The sequence below is a fragment of the Leguminivora glycinivorella genome, chromosome 25, assembly GCF_023078275.1.
Source record: "Leguminivora glycinivorella isolate SPB_JAAS2020 chromosome 25, LegGlyc_1.1, whole genome shotgun sequence".
Taxonomy (NCBI): Eukaryota; Metazoa; Arthropoda; class Insecta; order Lepidoptera; family Tortricidae; genus Leguminivora; species Leguminivora glycinivorella.
The window spans coordinates 8,105,433-8,124,270 of record NC_062995.1 but is presented as its reverse complement, the minus strand read 5'-3'; the positions used below and the strand labels follow the sequence as shown (position 1 = coordinate 8,124,270).

At 42.4% G+C, this 18,838-nt stretch overlaps 1 protein-coding gene and 1 long non-coding RNA gene across 2 annotated transcripts; both read right to left on the bottom strand.

The window, feature by feature from the left end:
* Positions 1-261: 261 nt before the first annotated feature.
* LOC125239232 (4-hydroxybenzoate polyprenyltransferase, mitochondrial) lies at positions 262-18,002 on the bottom strand. Its single transcript, XM_048146764.1, has 8 exons — positions 17,757-18,002; positions 17,074-17,363; positions 16,992-17,028; positions 16,318-16,493; positions 10,651-10,798; positions 8,424-8,617; positions 5,733-5,921; positions 262-543 (listed from the first exon to the last, which is right to left on the bottom strand). The coding sequence occupies exons 2-8, from the start codon at positions 17,329-17,331 to the stop codon at positions 361-363; spliced, it is 1,185 nt and encodes a 394-aa protein (XP_048002721.1). The 5' UTR covers positions 17,332-17,363; positions 17,757-18,002; the 3' UTR covers positions 262-360.
* On the bottom strand, positions 1,962-4,031 carry LOC125239233. The gene is made up of 4 exons (XR_007178509.1): positions 3,938-4,031; positions 3,477-3,627; positions 3,051-3,180; positions 1,962-2,546 (listed from the first exon to the last, which is right to left on the bottom strand). It is a non-coding gene; the product is annotated as an uncharacterized LOC125239233 (long non-coding RNA).
* Positions 18,003-18,838: the final 836 nt, after the last annotated feature.

The following is an 18,838-nucleotide window of genomic DNA, read 5'->3' as shown; positions in this document are numbered from 1 at the left end:
CCAGAGACAATTTTATTTTTCACTGACATACCTGTTTGACCGTGTATATATGTGAGAGTGCACGGGAAAACGTCCCACTGTAGATTGTTATAAAGCCTCTTTGTCAGTTTATTCATATAAAGATACAGGTAAATCTCGCCTTAATGGTAACCGACAAAGTGGGACGTTTCTCTGAGCACACTCACATGTCGTCACTACTTTAAAAAAAATTGTATCTTCGTCTGTCAATTAAAAGAAAATTGTAGTAAGTATGTATGGAATGCATATAGACTTACTGCGTTTTAACTTTGAGGAACAGCGTGAGATACGAGATTTTTTTAAAGTAGTGTCGATATGAATTTTGCTATGTTGTCTAATAAATTACCCAAATATACAACTGCTGGTAACACTATAGTCCTCCTTACCCCTATGCTTCGCTCTATTGTCCATGTACTGTTTGTACCCCCCGCCTAGTATGCCCAGTAGTATTATTAGGCCGATCAGTGTGTTTGACTTGAATTTGGACGCGCAGTCGGCCGGGTTGTCAGGGTTGAGGGTGTATATCTGGAAGAAAGAAAATATATTGAGATACGAAAATTAGGATTAAACAGCTAGTATTTTATTGAAAAAATCAATTTGGTAAGTAAGTAAATATTCTTTTCATCACACCCGCACTTTAAATGTGCTATTGCACGCAGGCGGAGCGTGAGTTATAGAAAAATCGTTCTCCCAAGGGAATAACGATCTTGTACCGTACTTAACTTTTTTATATCTACTCGTATTTACATATTTTTTACATTGCGAGTGTGATGAAAAACATTGTGTGTAACTCGGGGAGTATGAATATTACTAACTCGAAGTTTACTACCTTACTCTCGTTAGTAATATTCAACTTCCTCCCCTTGTTGCACAATGTACTATTTCACCATTTGACAAGTAAAAAAAATACGATCCTTTGGTTGTGCAATAATGTTTAAATAAATAAATAAATATCAGTGTCCCTTTGTTGTTCGTCCGTCCACCCCTCAAGACCCTTTTTCTCAGGAACGCGTGGGGGTATCAAGCTGTAATGGGAATAGACGGAATAGTGCTGAGCGCTAGGGCTCCGGTGAAGGCCAACTTAACAAATAACACCCCTAAGGCCCACTTGCATCAACCACTTAACTCAGAGTTAGTTGGCTGTCATCTGTCAAATTCCATAAAAAAAGCGGCGCCTGTGAGCAGCAGACAGCTCGCTAGGGCTCCGCTGAGGGCCTCTTTAGTGACCTAAACGAACTAGAGCTCTCAAAAAGGAGTGGAATTCCTTGCCGGCGGCTATATTTCCGAGCTCATATAACCCGGCAACCTTCAAATCAAGGGTGAACAGGCATCTTCTGGGCGAGCTCACTCCATCGTAGGCCACGTCTTGCCTTTGGCTAGTCTGTGGCCAAGAGCATAGAGTATATTGAATAGAATGGTATAGAGTTATCAGTCACGATTTTCGATTGCAGCGCCATCTATTGTTAATTTCCCGCAACTTTTCATGTGACTTTCCACGCCTGCAGGTACCTTATAGCATATTAAGCATGTGGGTCCTTTAGACATGGAACGCCACATATTTACGGCGGGCTTTTTAAATAGGATTGATGTTTTGCATTCTGAGGCTATGTTCAGATGAACACGCGGCGATGCGCGATTTTCTCACCGCGCGGTTTAAGATTGTAACAAAATTAATGGCGTTGTGTACATGACCGCGCGTTGCCGCTCGTGATCGGTCATGTAAACAGCACATTTGATTTTGTAACAATTTTTTACCGCGCGGGCGGCGAAAAAATCGCGCGTTGCCGCGCGTTCCTCTGAATTTAGCCTGAGTCTGAGCAAACAGAACCCGATTACAGTTATCATGTGTGAACCTTCAATGCATTTCTCACCAGGAAACTGCTACAGAAGTTCACACAATGCCTAGACCAGTAGGAAATCAGGAATATAATAAAACAATGAAGCAGGGGAATAGTTTTTAATAATTTATTTTAAAATATGTTTTATAGTTACGTAATTGGTGGTGATACTACTTAGCTTCAAAAACCAGGAAAGAACTAGTCGAAAGCGTTTAGAGAATTACTTCTCCTAATGCGTCTTAATTATTTCAAGCGCAGTGTTTCCTACAGACAATTTTCACCACACCAACACGAGCAATAAACGAACTGTAAAAAAACATTTCAACAATTAAATAAACATTTCCAATTCAAAATCATTACTAAAAGGTACATTCTACCAGCAGTTTAGAACTTCAATTTAAAATTTGAATCAAATTACTTTGCACTCTTATGAATAAAATGGACCTTTCTTATTAGTTCAAAGAATCAAGAAAGAGAGAGAGAGAGAGAGTGTGTGTGGGTGTGGTGAAGAGAAGATGTTCAACGATGAAACTCCTAATAGCCTTTTGAAAAGATGTGTTTGTGGATAGACACATAAGCTTTTTTTTAATCTTACAGAATATTTTTCTTTTGTCTCAGTAAGGTTTTTTATTTGTTTGGCCAAACTGCTAGCTTCCGTGAAAAATCGGGGTATGTGTCGTGGCGCGTGACCTGAAATAAATTCTGTAATATAGGAGCTGTTAGATATCACTAGGCAGTCGTGTGGAGTTAAAAATATAAAAAACTTAAATACGGTACTAGATATTTCATATACATTACATACATTTGATGTACAAGTGTGACTAAAATAACTTAACGTCATCCAAAACTTTAAATATGTTTCTGGGCTTTATCGTCCATATTAAAATAGTGCATTGTGCAACAGGGGAGGCTAGGGTGATATTGATAAGGACAACCTGGAGTGAATTATAGACACGAGACTGTTTCTATACTGTGTAGGTACCTATAGCTTAATAGTCAAATTCTCTCAGTGCAACGAAAATGCTTGACATGATGGTATTTATTTTTCTTATCCCTCTTTTAGGAATAAAATGGTATGATGTAGTACTCGTTCAGTACACGTAGATGCAAGAAGACCTTTTAGCAGCAAATGTGATGAAAAATACACATTATGTTATTGATATTACTATATAGAATAAACTTATTTCAACTGACCTGAAGTTGACGGCTGAGAACTGACATCAGTGATGTTCCTCAAAGGGGCTCTGGGTATTTGATCATCTTGCATCGGTTCTTGAATATTGCTAGCAAATTGCAGCGATGCGGTTTGCTTGCTTATCAATTCCTGAAATACATATACATAATATATTTAACTAATTTAATGCTGAAATATTAGTACTTAAACAGTAATGTTATAAGAATTGAATATAACTAGGTAAATGTAAGAGGCAACGGGTAAATATTACCCTAATGTACCCTAATAAAAACAATTTTTCCACTTTTTCAGCGTGATTGCTGGAATTGCAATAGCACTGACCAAGTCGAGTCTAGTCTTCCAGATGAAGTATTCTATTTTTTGTCAAAGTGAATACATAATATATTATTGATACTACTATATAGAATCAACTACATTTGACTGACCTGAAGCTGACGGCTGAGATCTGAGATTAGTAGCCGCCCTGTGGGTACTGATTGGTGATGTTCCTCAAAGGGGCTCTGGGTACTTGATCATCTTGCATTGGTTCTTGAACATTGATTGGAAATTGCAGCAATGTGGTTTGCTTATCAATTCCTGAAAAAAATATACATATAAATATATTCAATTTAATTCCGAAATATTAGACAACCATATAAATCATATAATAAAGTATATTCAATTAAAGCTATAAATTAAAAAAATAAATGAATGCTCCACGACTCTTCTCTTTCGGAACAGACTAAACATAAGAACAAAAATCTATGCTCACACAAATAAATACCAATACCGGGATTTGAATCCAGGACCGCAGCTTTGCAGGTAGGATTAACACCTGATAGGCCAGACCAGTCATCAAATGTTAAATTATTATTGTAACATCTTAAATTTAAAAGCTAAAACTTACCATACCCCAAGACCTCAATAGAGAAATGGGTAAAACGGAGCCTTCCGCTTGAAGTATTATATTTTTTCTTAAAGTGAGTATGACACAGTTTTCCATTGCTGACACATCACTGCCATTAGAAGAAGAAACCAGTCAGGCTCAATAATTGGATTGGGTCATTGGTGAAGAATCATATTATCTAATCCTGAAAAAAAACATACAGATTGTATTTTGATAGGTCTTATTGGAACTTCATAGATTTGCGAAAATACATACTGAATGCGAGCAAATTTGGAGCAAGTGGTAATTTTTATAAACTATTTTTATATGGCAATAGATCCCATTGCTATTCAGGATAAAAGGCTTTTATGAGACAAAGAAATCAAATTCCGGCCTCAAATCGAAAAACTTTCCCCTACTATTTTGTATCAGTTTCATAAGTGAAGTGAATCTCAACGAGGTCAGACTTTTATTCTAGATTTATGTATTATACTCGTAGCTAGAAAAGATGAAATACTTACGCGTTTTACCGCAATTAAGTACACAACACACAGCACTTATAACCATTGTTACGACAAACGAATCTAACGAGCAAATCAAAATCCGTTGAGCAGAGCCGGTATATTCACAAAAAAGCAGATTTATCGGAGTCCAGGGCAAGCACAGTCGTTGTATAGTTCAACATCATAATTTTAAAGTTCTTTCTAGCAAAGCAAAGCATCGAACATCACAAGAAAGTGAAGAATTGAAATAATGGCGTTATGGCGGCTTTGAAAAAAAAAACATTCCGTTCCATGCCTCTTTTTTAAAGTTTATCATAAAAGTTTCGCACCTTCAGATTTTAAAACGGACCAATTTAAGAACAAACACTTTAGATAATATTTGTTTTTTTTTGTTAATTATAATTAATAACATTTTAAAAGGCTAATTAAAAATAATACAACATTATTTTTGTCATATCTTTTATTTTGTTAATTGCGCGTAACGGAAACATGGAATTGGTATCACAGATTAGACAGGAATTTATAGAATAATTCAATTGTTTTTCGCGCCCTCTATTGTCGTGTTCCCCAAGTATATCCAAAGTACATCGGATTTACTATTTCCTTTGAGTGAAAACACCGTGGCCAAGAGTAAGCCCATCCATACTAATAGTATAAATAGGAAAGTGTGTGTGTCTGTTTGTCCGTCTTTCACGGCAAAAAGGAGCGATGAATTGACGTGATTTTTAACCCCTGACGCAAAAACGACGGGGTGTTATAAGTTAGACGTGTCTGTCTGTCTGCCTGTCTGTCTGTTTGTCTGTCTGTCTGTCCGTCTGCCTGTCTGTCTGTCTGTCTGTGTGTGTGTCTGTCTGTGACATCGTAGCTCCCGAACGGATGAACCGATTTCGATTTAGTTTTTTTTGTTTGAAAGTTGAGTTAGTCGGGAGTGTTCTTAGCCATGTTTCATGAATATCGGTCCACTATGTCGCGGTCGGGATTTTTTTCAAAATTTTAATTTTACACGCACACAGACTACTCATGTGCCGACGGAAAGTTTCCAAAATTCTGAAATTTTCACATAGGAAAACTTCGGAAACTTTCCATACTTTGTATGGACAATTGTATGGATGGAAACTTTCCATTTCATAAATTTAAATTCCCTTTATTTTTCGTGAAAGTTTCGTGAATTTTTCAAGAAATTTAAGTTTTTTTTGGAAAGTTTCCGCAACTTGCACATCATTAAGACAGACAGACAGACAGACACGTCAGACTTATAACACCCCGTCGTTTTTGCGTCGGGGCTTAAAAAACCAGGATATGTAATATCTAACCTGTCTAGCGGCGTGTAGTGTCGCAGCCCCCACAGCTACATGGTATGGCCACTGTAATCCCGCGGCTTCGCCTGCGAGTAGAAGGCAACTCGTGCTGAGGGCTAGGGCTCCGCTGAGGGCCGGCTTGGTGGCTGAGCCGAACGTGAGTGCAGTAGATTTCATGCCTATGCGTGCGTCATCCATTTTATCCTGCCGGCAAAATACATTAGTACTATAAGGTATGTATGCAAACACTTTTTTTTTTTCAAGCTAAGAATATGGGCCAAATTGTCAAAACTGAGGTTCAAAAGTTTTAAGCTTGTGTCAAGAGATGGCAGTCTATGCACTGTGATTACACATTTTACTTTGACAGTAACTCTCTATAATACTCGATCCTTTTTAACACTTTATTGTACATAAGACAAGTTAGGACATAAAAATACAGTATAGCTATGGTTTACAAAGGCGCACTTATCCCTATAAGGGATCTCTTCCAGTCAACATTTGAGCGAATGAATGGAATTTGAAATGGTGTGTGGCATGAAGTAGAGCGGCAACAGAGTACTGCAACTATAATAAATATATACCCTGTAGGGGACACTATATGACCCCGTACTACCAACGATTGGTTTATAAGCTGTCGGACCTGGTGTGCATAGATGGTGTCATAATACACGACAGTCCACGCTAGAGAAGTATAGCGGCAGGCAGATTGCTGGGTCGATTGAACCCAGTATAGCGCTGTAGCCCAGTAACGCTCCCCAGTTGAAAGTGGCTCCTAGGAATATTTGCTGGGTCGATTGAACCCTTTACTACCCTGTAGGGCGATATGACCTAGTACCCAGTTCTACTAACCTGGTGTGCATAGATGGTGTCACAAACGACTGTCCACGCTAAAGCGCCGAAATATAAAGGCAGGCAGATTGCTGGGTCGATTTAACCCAGTAGGGCGATATGACCCAGTACCCAGGTCAACTAACCTGACCCTTTAGCACAACTTGCTTTGTCGCGCGCGACTCCATACATCAAGCGCGACTTCAAGTATGGCCTCGCGCGCGACAAGGAAAGTTGTGCTAGAGAGGCTGGTGTACATAGATGGTGTCATACTCGACCTTCGCGAGAGTGCCGAAATATAGCGGCAGACAGATTGCTGGGTCGATTGAACCCAGTAGGGCGATATGACCCAGTACTCAGGTCTACTAACCTGGTGTGCATAAATGGTGTCATACACGACCGTCCACGCCAGAGCACCGAAATATTAGCGGCAGGCAAATTGCGGGGTCGATTGAACCCTGTAGGGCTATATGACCCAGTACCCAGTTCTACTAACCTGGTGTGCGTAGATGGTGTCATATACGACCTTCCACGCTAGAGCGCCGAAATAAAGCGGCAGCCAGATTGCTGGGTCGATTGAACCCTGTAGAGCTATATGACCAAGTACCCAGCTCTACTAACCTGGTGTGCGTAGATGGTGTCATATACGACCGTCCATACCAGAGCGCCGAAGTATAGCGGCAGACAGATTACTGGGTCGATTGAACCCTGTAGGGCTATATGACCCAGTACCCAGTTCTACTAACTGGTGTGCATAAATGGTGTCATACACAACCGTCCACGCTAGAGCGCCGAAGTATAGCGGCAGACAGATTGCTGGGTCTATTGAACCCAGTAGGGCGATATGACCAAGTACCCAGTTATACTAACCTGGTGTGCATAAATGGTGTCATACACGACCGTCCACGCCAGAGCGCCGAAATATTAGCGGCAGGCAAATTGCGGGGTCGATTGAACCCTGTAGGGCTATATGACCCAATACCCAGTTCTACTAACCTGGTGTGCATAGATGGTGTCATACACGACCGTCCACGCCAGAGCGCCGAATTATAGCGGTAGACAGATTGCTGGGTCGATTGAACCCTGTAGGGCTATATGACCCAGTACCCAGTTCTACTAACCTGGTGCGCGTAGATGGTGTCATACACGACCGTCCACGCCAGAGCGCCGAATTATAGCGGTAGACAGATTGCTGGGTCGATTGAACCCTGTAGGGCTATATGACCCAGTACCCAGCTCTACTAACCTGGTGTGCGTAGATGGTGTCATACACGACTGTCCACGCCAGAGCGCTGAAATATAGCGGCAGACAGACTGCTGGGTCGATTGAACCCTGTAGGGCGATATGACCCAATACCCAGTTCTACTAACCTGATGTGCGTAGATGGTGTCATACACGATCGTCCACGCCAGAGCGCCGAAGTATAACGGCAGACAGATTGCTGGGTCGATTGAACCCTGTAGGGCGATATGACCCAGTACCCAGCTCTACTAACCTGGTGTGCGTAGATGGTGTCATATACGACCGTCCACGCCAGAGCGCCGAAGTATAGCGGCAAACAGATTGCTGGGTCGATTGAACCCTGTAGGGCTATATGACCTAATACCCAGTTCTACTAACCTGATGTGCATAGATGGTGTCCTAAACGACCGTCCACGCTAGAGCGTCGAAGTATAGCGGCAAGCAGATTGCAGGGTCGATTGAACCCTGTACTGCCCTGTAGAGCGATTTGACCCAGTACCCAGTTCTACTAACGTGTGCATAAATGGTGTCATATACGACCGTCCATGCCAGAGCGCCGAAATATAGCGGCAGACAGACTGCTGGGTCGATTGAACCCTGTAAAGCTATATGACCAAGTACCAAGTTCTACTAACCTGGTGTGCATAGATGGTGTCATACACGACCGTCCACGCTAGAGCGCCGAAGTATAGCGGCAGGCAGATTGCTGGGTCGATTGAACCCTGTATAGCGCTGTAGCCCAGTAACGCTCCCCAGTTGAATGTGGCGCCAAGGAATATTTGCGGGTAGTTCGTGAAACGCTTGGCCAACGGGTACGTTATTACTAACACTGAAACAAAAAAAAACACTGAAACAATTAAATACAATCAGATACTTGAAAGTTTTTTATTGGGAAAGGACTTTTATAAACACAAAGAGTGTACAAGTTTCTAATGGGTCCGCAACGCGCATGTGACACTCCATGAGTTGCAGGCGTCCATAGGTCACGGTGACCGCTTTTCATCTGGCGGACCGTATGCCTGTTTGCTACCGACGTGGTATTAAAAAAAAAGTTAATCAAAAAGTTAGTATTATATGTGTCACTACATATGTGTCATATACTCACACCACAGAACACCCCACTAGAAGCCAAATGCAAGCGATATTGTTCGAGACGCAAATCACCAATCCTTGCGGGGTGAGGCGGGCGCGCACGGTGCTGCCATTGGTCGTTTCAAATAATGGCGCGCCTTTATGATTAGCAGTAGGGATGGGAATGGGACATGTCTATTATAGACAATGGTACCGGTACCAGTACTGTGGTGAATTTGTTTTGCAACAAATTATAATATTATAATTAAATTATAATAAGGCCTAGTTACCCTTCGGGTTGGAAGGTCAGATGGCAGTCGCTTTCATAAAACTAGTGCCTACGCCAAATCTTGGTAGTAGTTTTCAAAGCAGACCCCAGGCTCCCATGAGCCGTGGCGAATGCCGATGCCGGGATAACGCAAGGAGGATGATAATTGTGATAGCATCTCAATAAAAATCATTCTAGTAACTAATAACTAAACTGTGCATTTTTACTTACATTTACTAAGTTAAATAACCAACTAAATATTCTAAACTAATCAATGAACTAAATACCACTACAGACTCTACAGATTCTAGATAATTATTCACTATTACAAATCTGCTTTCTTTTATATTTCATAAAATGGTAGCACATGGTACGAACGGCAGTACGAAGTTCCCGCAACAGACATAAACTAACATGGCCCCATGCCTAGTCGTTTACGTGAAAGGGATAGCATATCACATTGTTAACTCGGTAAAGAGGGATGGACGCGCCTCGGCGCCGCTCAGCACAACCATATTGACCAGTATAAATGAACTCCGCGGACAATAAACAATATTCAACAAAATAATTAATTTGACTTAACTGTGGAATGTTATTCCATCTTTTTTACATGTAGAAGTGTTAGAAGACTTGCCACACCACTTTATGCTGTAAGAGACCATTGTTTGCAACCAAAATTGATTATTTAAGATTTTTCCCGAGCGGACACGGACACTGTTAGCGGGTCGTATACTTGGGCGCTACTGATCGGTGTCGCACGCGTTCAAACTTTTATAAACCTGATTTGTCGTATGCTTGGTGACCGCGAGTCGCCCTGTAAGGGCCATCTTGTTGTATTGATCTGTGACTCACACATTCTGCTCGCGCCCAGTGCCACGCTATAGCAGTTTAACTGCAGCAGTACTCCTAAGGCTAAGGATAGCTGTACGGCTAGGCACCCACAGCCTGTTCCATGGATGTGTCACTACATATGTGTCATATACTCACACATACTGCTCGCGCCTAGTGCCACGCTATAACAGTTTAACTGCAGCAGTACTCTTAAGACTAAGTAGCTGCACAGCCAGGAAACCCACAGCCTGTTCCATGGATGTGTCACTACATATGTGTCATATACTTACACATACTGCTCGCCCCTAGTGCCACGCTATAGCAGTTTAACTGCAGCAGTACTCCTAAGACTAAGTAGCTGCACAGCCAGGAAACCCACAGCCTGTTCCATGGATGTGTCACTACATATGTGTCATATACTTACACATACTGCTCGCCCCTAGTGCCACGCTATAACAGTTTAACTGCAGCAGTACTCCTAAGACTAAGTAGCTGCACAGCCAGGAAACCCACAGCCTGTTCCATGGATGTGTCACTACATATGTGTCATATACTCACACATACTGCTCGCCCCTAGTGCCACGCTATAACAGTTTAACTGCAGCAGTATTCCTAAGACTAAGTAGCTGCACGGCTAGGAAACCCACAGCCTGTTCCATGGATGTGTCACTACATATGTGTCATATACTTACACATACTGCTCGCCCCTAGTGCCACGCTATAGCAGTTTAACTGCAGCAGTACTCCTAAGGCCAAGGATAGCTGCAAGGCTAGGAAACCCACAGCCTGCTTCGTGGATATCGCGCCTGACACCAGAGGGCGGTCTTTTGTTCGCTCCACCTGTGAAATGAAATAATAGGATATTAAGGGATCGTATCGTTGGGGGGGGAAGCTAGGGTTTGGTCTTGGTGGGAATCGCTGGTAGTGAGAACAGCATTACCTATAAAATGCCAAGAAACCATCTGCTGTGTTCGTAGCGGAACACCGTATTGTTCGCAGAGCCCTAGCCAGTCCGCGTCATCCACGTCCCCGCCGTCCCCTCTGGGAACTGCTGCAGCCGCGCCGCCGCGCGACCGCTACCTCTGTGCTGCAGCTGAGCTGAGGATGCAGGGCGAAAGGCGAATCTTCTGCGCCTCAAAACAGAATCAACTCACTAGGGAGGATACCCGAAACAAAACCGAGCAAGCCCAACGGCTCCGAGGTGGCAGCCCCACCATTGGGCTAGGGTATAGTGGACTAATCCTTCGCTTACCCGAAACTCAACGATTAAAGAAACTGAAACAGTGCAAAACCGGACCGATCAAACTACGACGACCTTTGGCATGAAAATACGGACACGAATTGCTTGCTGGAACGTGCGAACACTGAGCGAAGATAGCCGACTAGCCCAAGCAGAAGCAGAAATGCTCCGATACAAACTGCAAATACTCGGTCTCAGTGAAGTGCGCAGAAATGGATTCGGAGAACTGAGAACGTCCAGGGGCCTCACTTTTCTTTACTCCGGGAAGGAAGACGAAGAGGGTGTACGTGAGAAAGGCGTAGGATTCCTCCTTTCTGATGTTGCGAAGCAGAGCCTACTGGACTGGAAACCCATCTCAGATAGAATCGTCACAGCCCGATTTAACAGTAAGGCCCGCAAGATAACCGTCGTTCAATGTTACGCGCCGACAAACCTGGCATCAAGAGAAGACAAGGACGATTTCTATAGTGCACTCAACCTAACTTTGAAAAACACCCGCAAGCAGGACATAGTCATCGTCATGGGGGATCTCAATGCCAAGGTTGGCACAGACAACGACGGATGTCAGAGACACATGGGCACAAATGGGCTGGGAGTCCGGAATGAGAACGGGGAGAGATTTTTGGAATTCTGCCAAAACAACGACCTTACCATCGGAGGCACATTATTCATTCATGGAGACCACCATAAGTACACATGGAACTCACCCGATGGAGTCACCAAGAACCAGATTGACCATCTTGCCATCAGCTCCAAATGGCGTTCATCACTGCTCGACGTTCGTAACCGCCGTGGCGCGGATATCGACAGTGACCACCACCTAGTCGTCGCTGAGGTACGGCTCAAAGTAGCTGTAGCCCGAGCTGCCAGCGCGACTACCAAGATGGGCAAACGCTTCGAGGTCAACAAGCTGCAGGACCCAGATGTAGGAGACGCCTTTAGACTCGAGCTGCGAAACCGTTTCTCCGTTCTCAAAGCGGACCCTACCACTTCTGTCGACGCGGAGTGGAACCACATCAAAATGGCCTATACAGAGACCAGCTCCGTCGTCCTTGGACACAAAACGCACACACGCGAAGACTGGATGTCACAAAATACCTGGCAACTCATCGAAGAAAGGCGCGGGTTACATCTTCAGCTCCTGGCAACTAGTGACGAGGCAGTGCGCGAAGACCTGAGGCGCCGATACGGACAAGTTCGCAGAAAAATCTACCGCAGTACCCGTCATGACCGTCGAGTATGGGCTGAGGAGGTTGCGGACTGTGCCCAACGCGCTGCCAACTCCGGAAATCTCAGGGAGATATACAAGGCGACGAAGACCTTGGCCGGAAATAGAAACCAGAGGAAGAAGAAGCCTTTGAAAGACAAGACAGGCCAGTTTATTGTGACATCGGAGGGACAGCTTCAACGCTGGCGGGAGCACTTTGAAGAGATCTTCCAAGTCCCAAACGACCCCGCTACGCTTGCAAGTGCGGCCAGCTTGCCCACACAAGGCCTGGACATCGATGTGTCTCCCCCTACAACGGACGAAGTAGTGAAGGCTATCCGATCGCTGAAGAATGGGAAAGCCCCAGGAGAGGACCTCATCACAGCGGAAATGCTGAAAGCCGACATCCCTACCGCTGCAAACGCGCTGACGCCTCTCCTGAGGAACATCTGGTCAGCCGAAGAGTTACCTTGTGACTGGAGCAAGGGCCTTCTGATCACCGTACCCAAGAAGGGAGACCTCAGTGACTGTGGCAATTGGAGAGGCATCACTTTGCTCTCGATTCCTTCCAAGGTGCTCTGCAGGATCATCTTGGACAGACTCTCGAGGGCCGTAGAACCTCTTCTGCGCAAAGAGCAAGCTGGCTTCCGGCCCAACCGATCGTGTACGGACCAGATCAACACCTTACGCATAATTCTCGAACAGGCATCAGAATTTCAGAGGGAAATGTACCTGACCTTTGTGGACTTCGAAAAAGCCTTCGACACCTTGAGATGGAACTGTATCTGGGACCGGCTACAAGAAATTGGAGTCCCCGAGAAAATAACAAACTTGATTAAGGCCATCTACAGGAACTATTCCTGTAGAGTAACTCACGACGGTCTCATCTCGGAGGACATACCGGTTCAGGCCGGTGTACGACAGGGGTGTCTTCTTTCTCCTCTCCTCTTCCTTGTCGTCCTCGATGGCATCATGGTCAAGACCAATAGAAAGCGCCGCGGCATAGAGTGGGGGCTGTCCAACGTGCTGGAAGATTTAGACTATGCCGATGATCTATGCCTATTGAGCCACACACGCGCCGACATGCAAGCCAAATTGGACGACCTACGGCGAGAGGCTTTGGAGACGGGACTCAAAATCAACACCAGGAAGACCCAAGACATGAGGTGCAGAGCAACCAGTTCGGTACCGTTGCTCATCGGCACAGAGGGTGTGGAGACAGTCCACAAATTTACGTACCTTGGTAGTGTAGTGTCGGAAACTGGAGGGACCGAAGAGGACATCGCTTCGAGGATCGCCAAGGCGAGAGCAACCTTCGCACGACTCCGTCCTATATGGCAATCGCGGAAACTGACTCGGAGAGTTATTATTATTATTATTATTTGCTAATGCACAGGCAGCTTAAAGCTGATACGTGCACGTCAATGTCCTGATGCACTTGTGTTTTGTCCATTCAATAAATATTTGTCGAGTCTGTTTTTAAAAGAGTTCACTGTAGGTGCACTGATTACGGTTTCGGGCAAACTGTTCCACACTCTCACTACGCGGTTAGATAAGAAGTGACGTCTAGGGTTGCTACTACTCTGTGTCCGTGTCAACTTCAGGGAATGTCCTCTCAATCTGTCACACACACTCCGAGTGAAAATGTCACTTAATGAAGGTACATTATAGTGTCCTGTGAGTATTTTGTACGTTTCTATTAAGTCGCCGCGTTGTCTTCGTTGCTCCAAGGTTGTCAGACCCAATTCTTTTAACCTGTCTTCATAAGGTTGGTTGCGAAGAGATGGTACCAGTTTTGTTGCCCTTCTTTGGATTTTTTCAATCAGACTAATATCTTTTCGAAAATATGGATTCCAAATTTGGAACGCATATTCCAGCAATGGTCTTACGTACGTCTTGTAGATTCTAATAAAGAGCTTCTTGTCCATATAGCGAAAGGCTTTTCTAATCATGTATAACATAGAGTTGGCCTTTTTGGTAAGCTGTAATATGTGTTCTTCCCATTTTAAGTTATTAGTTATAATGACACCAAGATCTCGCTGAGAAGTAACTCTCTCCAAACTTTTAGAGTCAATACAATACGTATGCTCAGGGTTGTTTTTACCTATGTGGAGTACAGTGCACTTTTCCGCATTGAGAGTTATTAGCCAATCTTTAGTCCATTGTACAATACGTTAATTTAATTTAATTAATTTAATTAGTTAAGCTCAAGATATTCCGGTCCAACGTGAAACCCGTGTTGCTGTACGGATGTGAGACGTGGAAGGTCACTAAGGACATCTCGCAACGGATCCAGGTCTTTGTCAACCGCTGTCTTCGCCGCATTCTCGAAATATACTGGCCCGAGAAAATCTCCAACACAGCTCTGTGGGAACGCTGCGGTGAGACGCCGATCAACCAGCAGATCAAACGCCGCAAATGGAACTGGATTGGCCATACGCTCCGAAGGGACCCCGACCACATACCGAGGCAAGCCCTAGACTGGAATCCCCAAGGAAAGCGAAGACGTGCCCGCCCTAAGCAGTCCTGGCGGAGGACGATCACTGCAGAAGCGAAGGCGATAGGGATGACCTGGAGCGAAGTAAAGCGCGAAGCTCAAAACCGCTCGGGATGGCGACGCACTGTGGATGCCCTCTGCCCCATCTAGGGGACACAGGACATTAAGTCAAGTAAGTCAAGGGATCGTAAGAGAGCGCAAAAGCTCGGCTTTTAAGTGTAAGGCTTGATCACCGTGCCGCGCACGCTTCAGGACAACATCGCGTGCGCAGCCTTCTGGCCGAAGGGCGTGGTGTTTCGGCGGTTCCGGGGCAACCTGCCGAATCCTACGCCGAGTCAGACGACGCAACGGAGCCACGCTGTTACGTCGTCGCCCAAATCTAATGTTTAATTTGTTTATTTTTTGTATGTCTTTTGTCTTGTTTTGTATTTTGTAGTTTCACAGTGCCTTGGTGTAAACTGTAATGCTGTGTTACTTTTTGATTAAATAAATAAATCACACCTCGGACACTGGCGATCAAATATATGAAAGAGGTGCGTTCCTAGTACACAGTCTAAGCTCGTGTAGGTGAACGCGTACTATGCTTGTATGAGTGAGATAGGACAGGTCGACTGTTCGCGTTTTTGACAGGCGGTAACTGTGGGGTAACCGAGAGGTGGTGGGCAGCACTTTCACCGGGGAGCGAGAGTGGCCATGCTGTATGATAGTACTCTTTATTATTCTGTGGCCTGATGGTGCGTCCACTCATGGTGCTGCCACACTGGCTGTTATTAATGTTATATAACATTGTGACAGGGACAGCGCGATGGTATTGACATTACGCTGTCCCTGATGTCACACAATAATGAGACTTGTAAAAGTTACTTGTTTCACCAAATCTTTACCATAAGACAATAGGGGTGACGTGATGACTACTTCAAAAAATTGGCATTCTGTTTAGTCCGTCAGTTAGATCGTCGAAAAATACTGAACACATACTTTTCGCTTTTTCTAATTAATGAAAACATACTAAGATATAGAGCATCAAAGTTCCGGAGTGGGGGCTTGTGACAGTTGTGACGTCACTTCTAAGTAAAAATTGTACCTAGGAGTGACGTCACGCGAAACTTCAACGCACTGTACCGTCGTCATTTTTCGTTTAAGAGAAAACACGTGTCTAAAATTCTTTGGTAATCTAACTGACGGACTAATTATTTTTTTTTAGTTGTCTCGCCTATTCTAACAAAAAATATCAATTGACAATCATTGCTCGATATTTATCACTGACAATTGACAATTGCTATTTATATCACTGACAAATTTTGGCGTCTGTGCAAAGGAGCAGGAAGAAATAACCATAAGATAAAACAGCTGGCATGGTCAAACAGAGGTCTATTGTTTATACCCATTAGCTTGGTGAAACAGTCAGAACTGACCTGGGCGTCAATGTCGCGGTCCCACAGGTCGTTGATGGTGCACCCCGCGCCGCGCATGAGCCCCGCGCCCACCAGGAACAAGCCCGCCATCTTGAGGGAGCTCTCGAGGGGCACAGTCCCGGGGAGAGAGCCTAGCGCTATGGACCAGGAGCATGGCCAGTAGAGGAGGTGGACACCTGTGATTTATTATTACTATTATCAAAAATGATCAGGTATATAGAGAATTACTGTGTTTTGGAGGAGGTAACAGCCGATGGTGGCATTTCATTATTGGCAAGATTCCAATATTGAACTGCGAGCATAGCAAGTTCAAAAAGTGGAATCTTGAGTGTTGTGAGGGTTTCAAGGCACGAAGGTTAAACAAACTTTGCCACCGAGTGAAACACAAAATTTTTCACCACACCAACACATACAAAATACTGACTATAAAACATCAAATTAAATCAAATCCATCAACTATATTCAATATTTATGATAAAAAAATCATCATTTATAGGTAAATTCTATCAGATCAAGTAAAAATTTGTATGAACTTTGCACTTTTGTGGATAAAATGTAATTTTGCTGTCTGTTTTTGAATAGTAAAATAAGCCTTTAACAGTTGGTGTGTTGAAAAGTAATTACTTTCTAAACTGAAAACAAACAGAAACTAGTATTAAACTGCAAAAACATACCTATAGGTCGGTCCCACCTTGCCAGCTTCACATAGGGAAAACATATTTCGACTACCAAACTGAAGATAATTATCGTACAAAAGTCTATCTTCACCCTCCATAATTCTAGTCCTCTTTTGTCTATACTTATCTTGTCTATAACATTTGTAGTCTCTATCACAGCCTTTTGTCTATGGTCACTCTGTGTTGAGTGAACCCGTACAGGATTTGTATCATATTTGTACTTATTTAAATAAATATTTCCACATAAACAAGTTTTTTTTATGTTTGCTTGTAGATTTTTTAATTGTGTTAATGGTATACATAGTCTATGGTAGTTGCGGAGAGACATGCTTAGCATTTGGCTGTTTTTGCACACTATTTAAGCATTTCCTGAAAAAAAAATAGTATAAACATAGATATTTATCAGGAGCCGAACTGAGTTCAATAAAAAAACTATTTTTTATCTTTCATAGTTTATATTTATACCTATATGAAATAGGCACAGACAATATATATGAAATAGGCATTAATCCATACTAATATTATAAATGGGAAAGTGTGTGTGTCTGTTTGACCGTCTTTCACGGCAAAACGGAGCGACGAATTGAGGTGATTTTTAAAGTGGAAATAGTTGAAGGGATGGAGAGTGACATAGGCTACTTTTTGTTTCTTTCTAACGCGAGCGAAGCCGCGAGCAAATGCTAATATTAAATATAATCTCAAGATGACATAATTCTAACCTATAACGAAAAACAACCGAAATAGTATTGTTTTTATACTTACCAAGACCAAATTAAGTTTCATGCTAAGTAGTTAGCTGAATAGTCATAAAAAGCATATAAAAAGCCTCCGCTAAGTTTCAAAGTTCAAACCTCCTTCAAGGTAACTGCAATCAATATAATCTAAAGTAAAATTGTAAATAACAATTGTATATCTACAATTCTTGGTTTCTACAATGCTGGAAATCCGTGGAATATATTTTCAGCAACTCGTTTATACACTATTAGGTTTAATACCTAAATACAAATAAATAATATACTATTATTTATAACATTATACAAGGAAATAAAATTACCGCACATGACATATGAATATTATGAATGAGATGAGGTAAGACCATAAGACATGTGACATTCTGACATTTTTGACAGTTGTAATCTGTTTAGAAATTTAATGATCGAATAACGGTTGCATCGTCCCTTATATATTTATATATTTTAGATAAGACAATTTGTTTTTTATTTATTAATAAATTTAAAGTATGAAAACATAAAACAAGTTCTTACAGTATACATTATGTCCCATAGTACATTCTGCTTATCAAAGCATGCAAAGAAGGTGTGCTTAATCTAACTTAATAAATATACAAATATACAAGGTCCTAACAAGTAAAAGATTGTTACACTATTTATTACACACATGTCTAGATATTATCATGATTTCAGAATTTTAAATATTGCAAAATTAAGAATTATTATTTACTACACAAGTCAGTTATTAATGTCTGGATATACTAATGTCAAATTTAGATTAAGATTGAAACATGATACAATATTAAATTAAATATTAAATAATTACATTGCGTTACAATTAAAATATTCCTTAAGGCTGTAGAAGCAATTTTGCTGAAGCCATTCTGTGACTTTCTTCTTAAAGACATGGAAACAGTGTTCTTTAAATTCAAACGGTAGATTATTATAAATTCTAATGCACATATAATATACATTTTTTTGGCTACATACTAGGCGATAAAAGGGTGCTGCGAGTTTATAAGTATACCTATAAGAACGATTTGAGACCTGAGATTGTAATTTAAATAATTGCAAGTTTTGTTTTACAAAAATACAGATTTCCCTTATATATAT

Bases quoted from the DNA above. Each gene is read 5' to 3' on its own strand.
- LOC125239232 (XM_048146764.1), bottom strand. From the start codon at position 17,331: ATGCTAAGCATGTCTCTCCGCAACTACCATAGACTATGTATACCATTA. The intron at 8,618-10,650 runs GTAAGTATATGA...TTTTTGTTTCAG, and splicing joins ACTAGGGGCGAGCAGTATGT to TGTTAGTAATAACGTACCCG. The intron at 5,922-8,423 runs GTTAGTAGAACT...TTTTGCCGGCAG, and splicing joins ACACCATCTATGCACACCAG to GATAAAATGGATGACGCACG.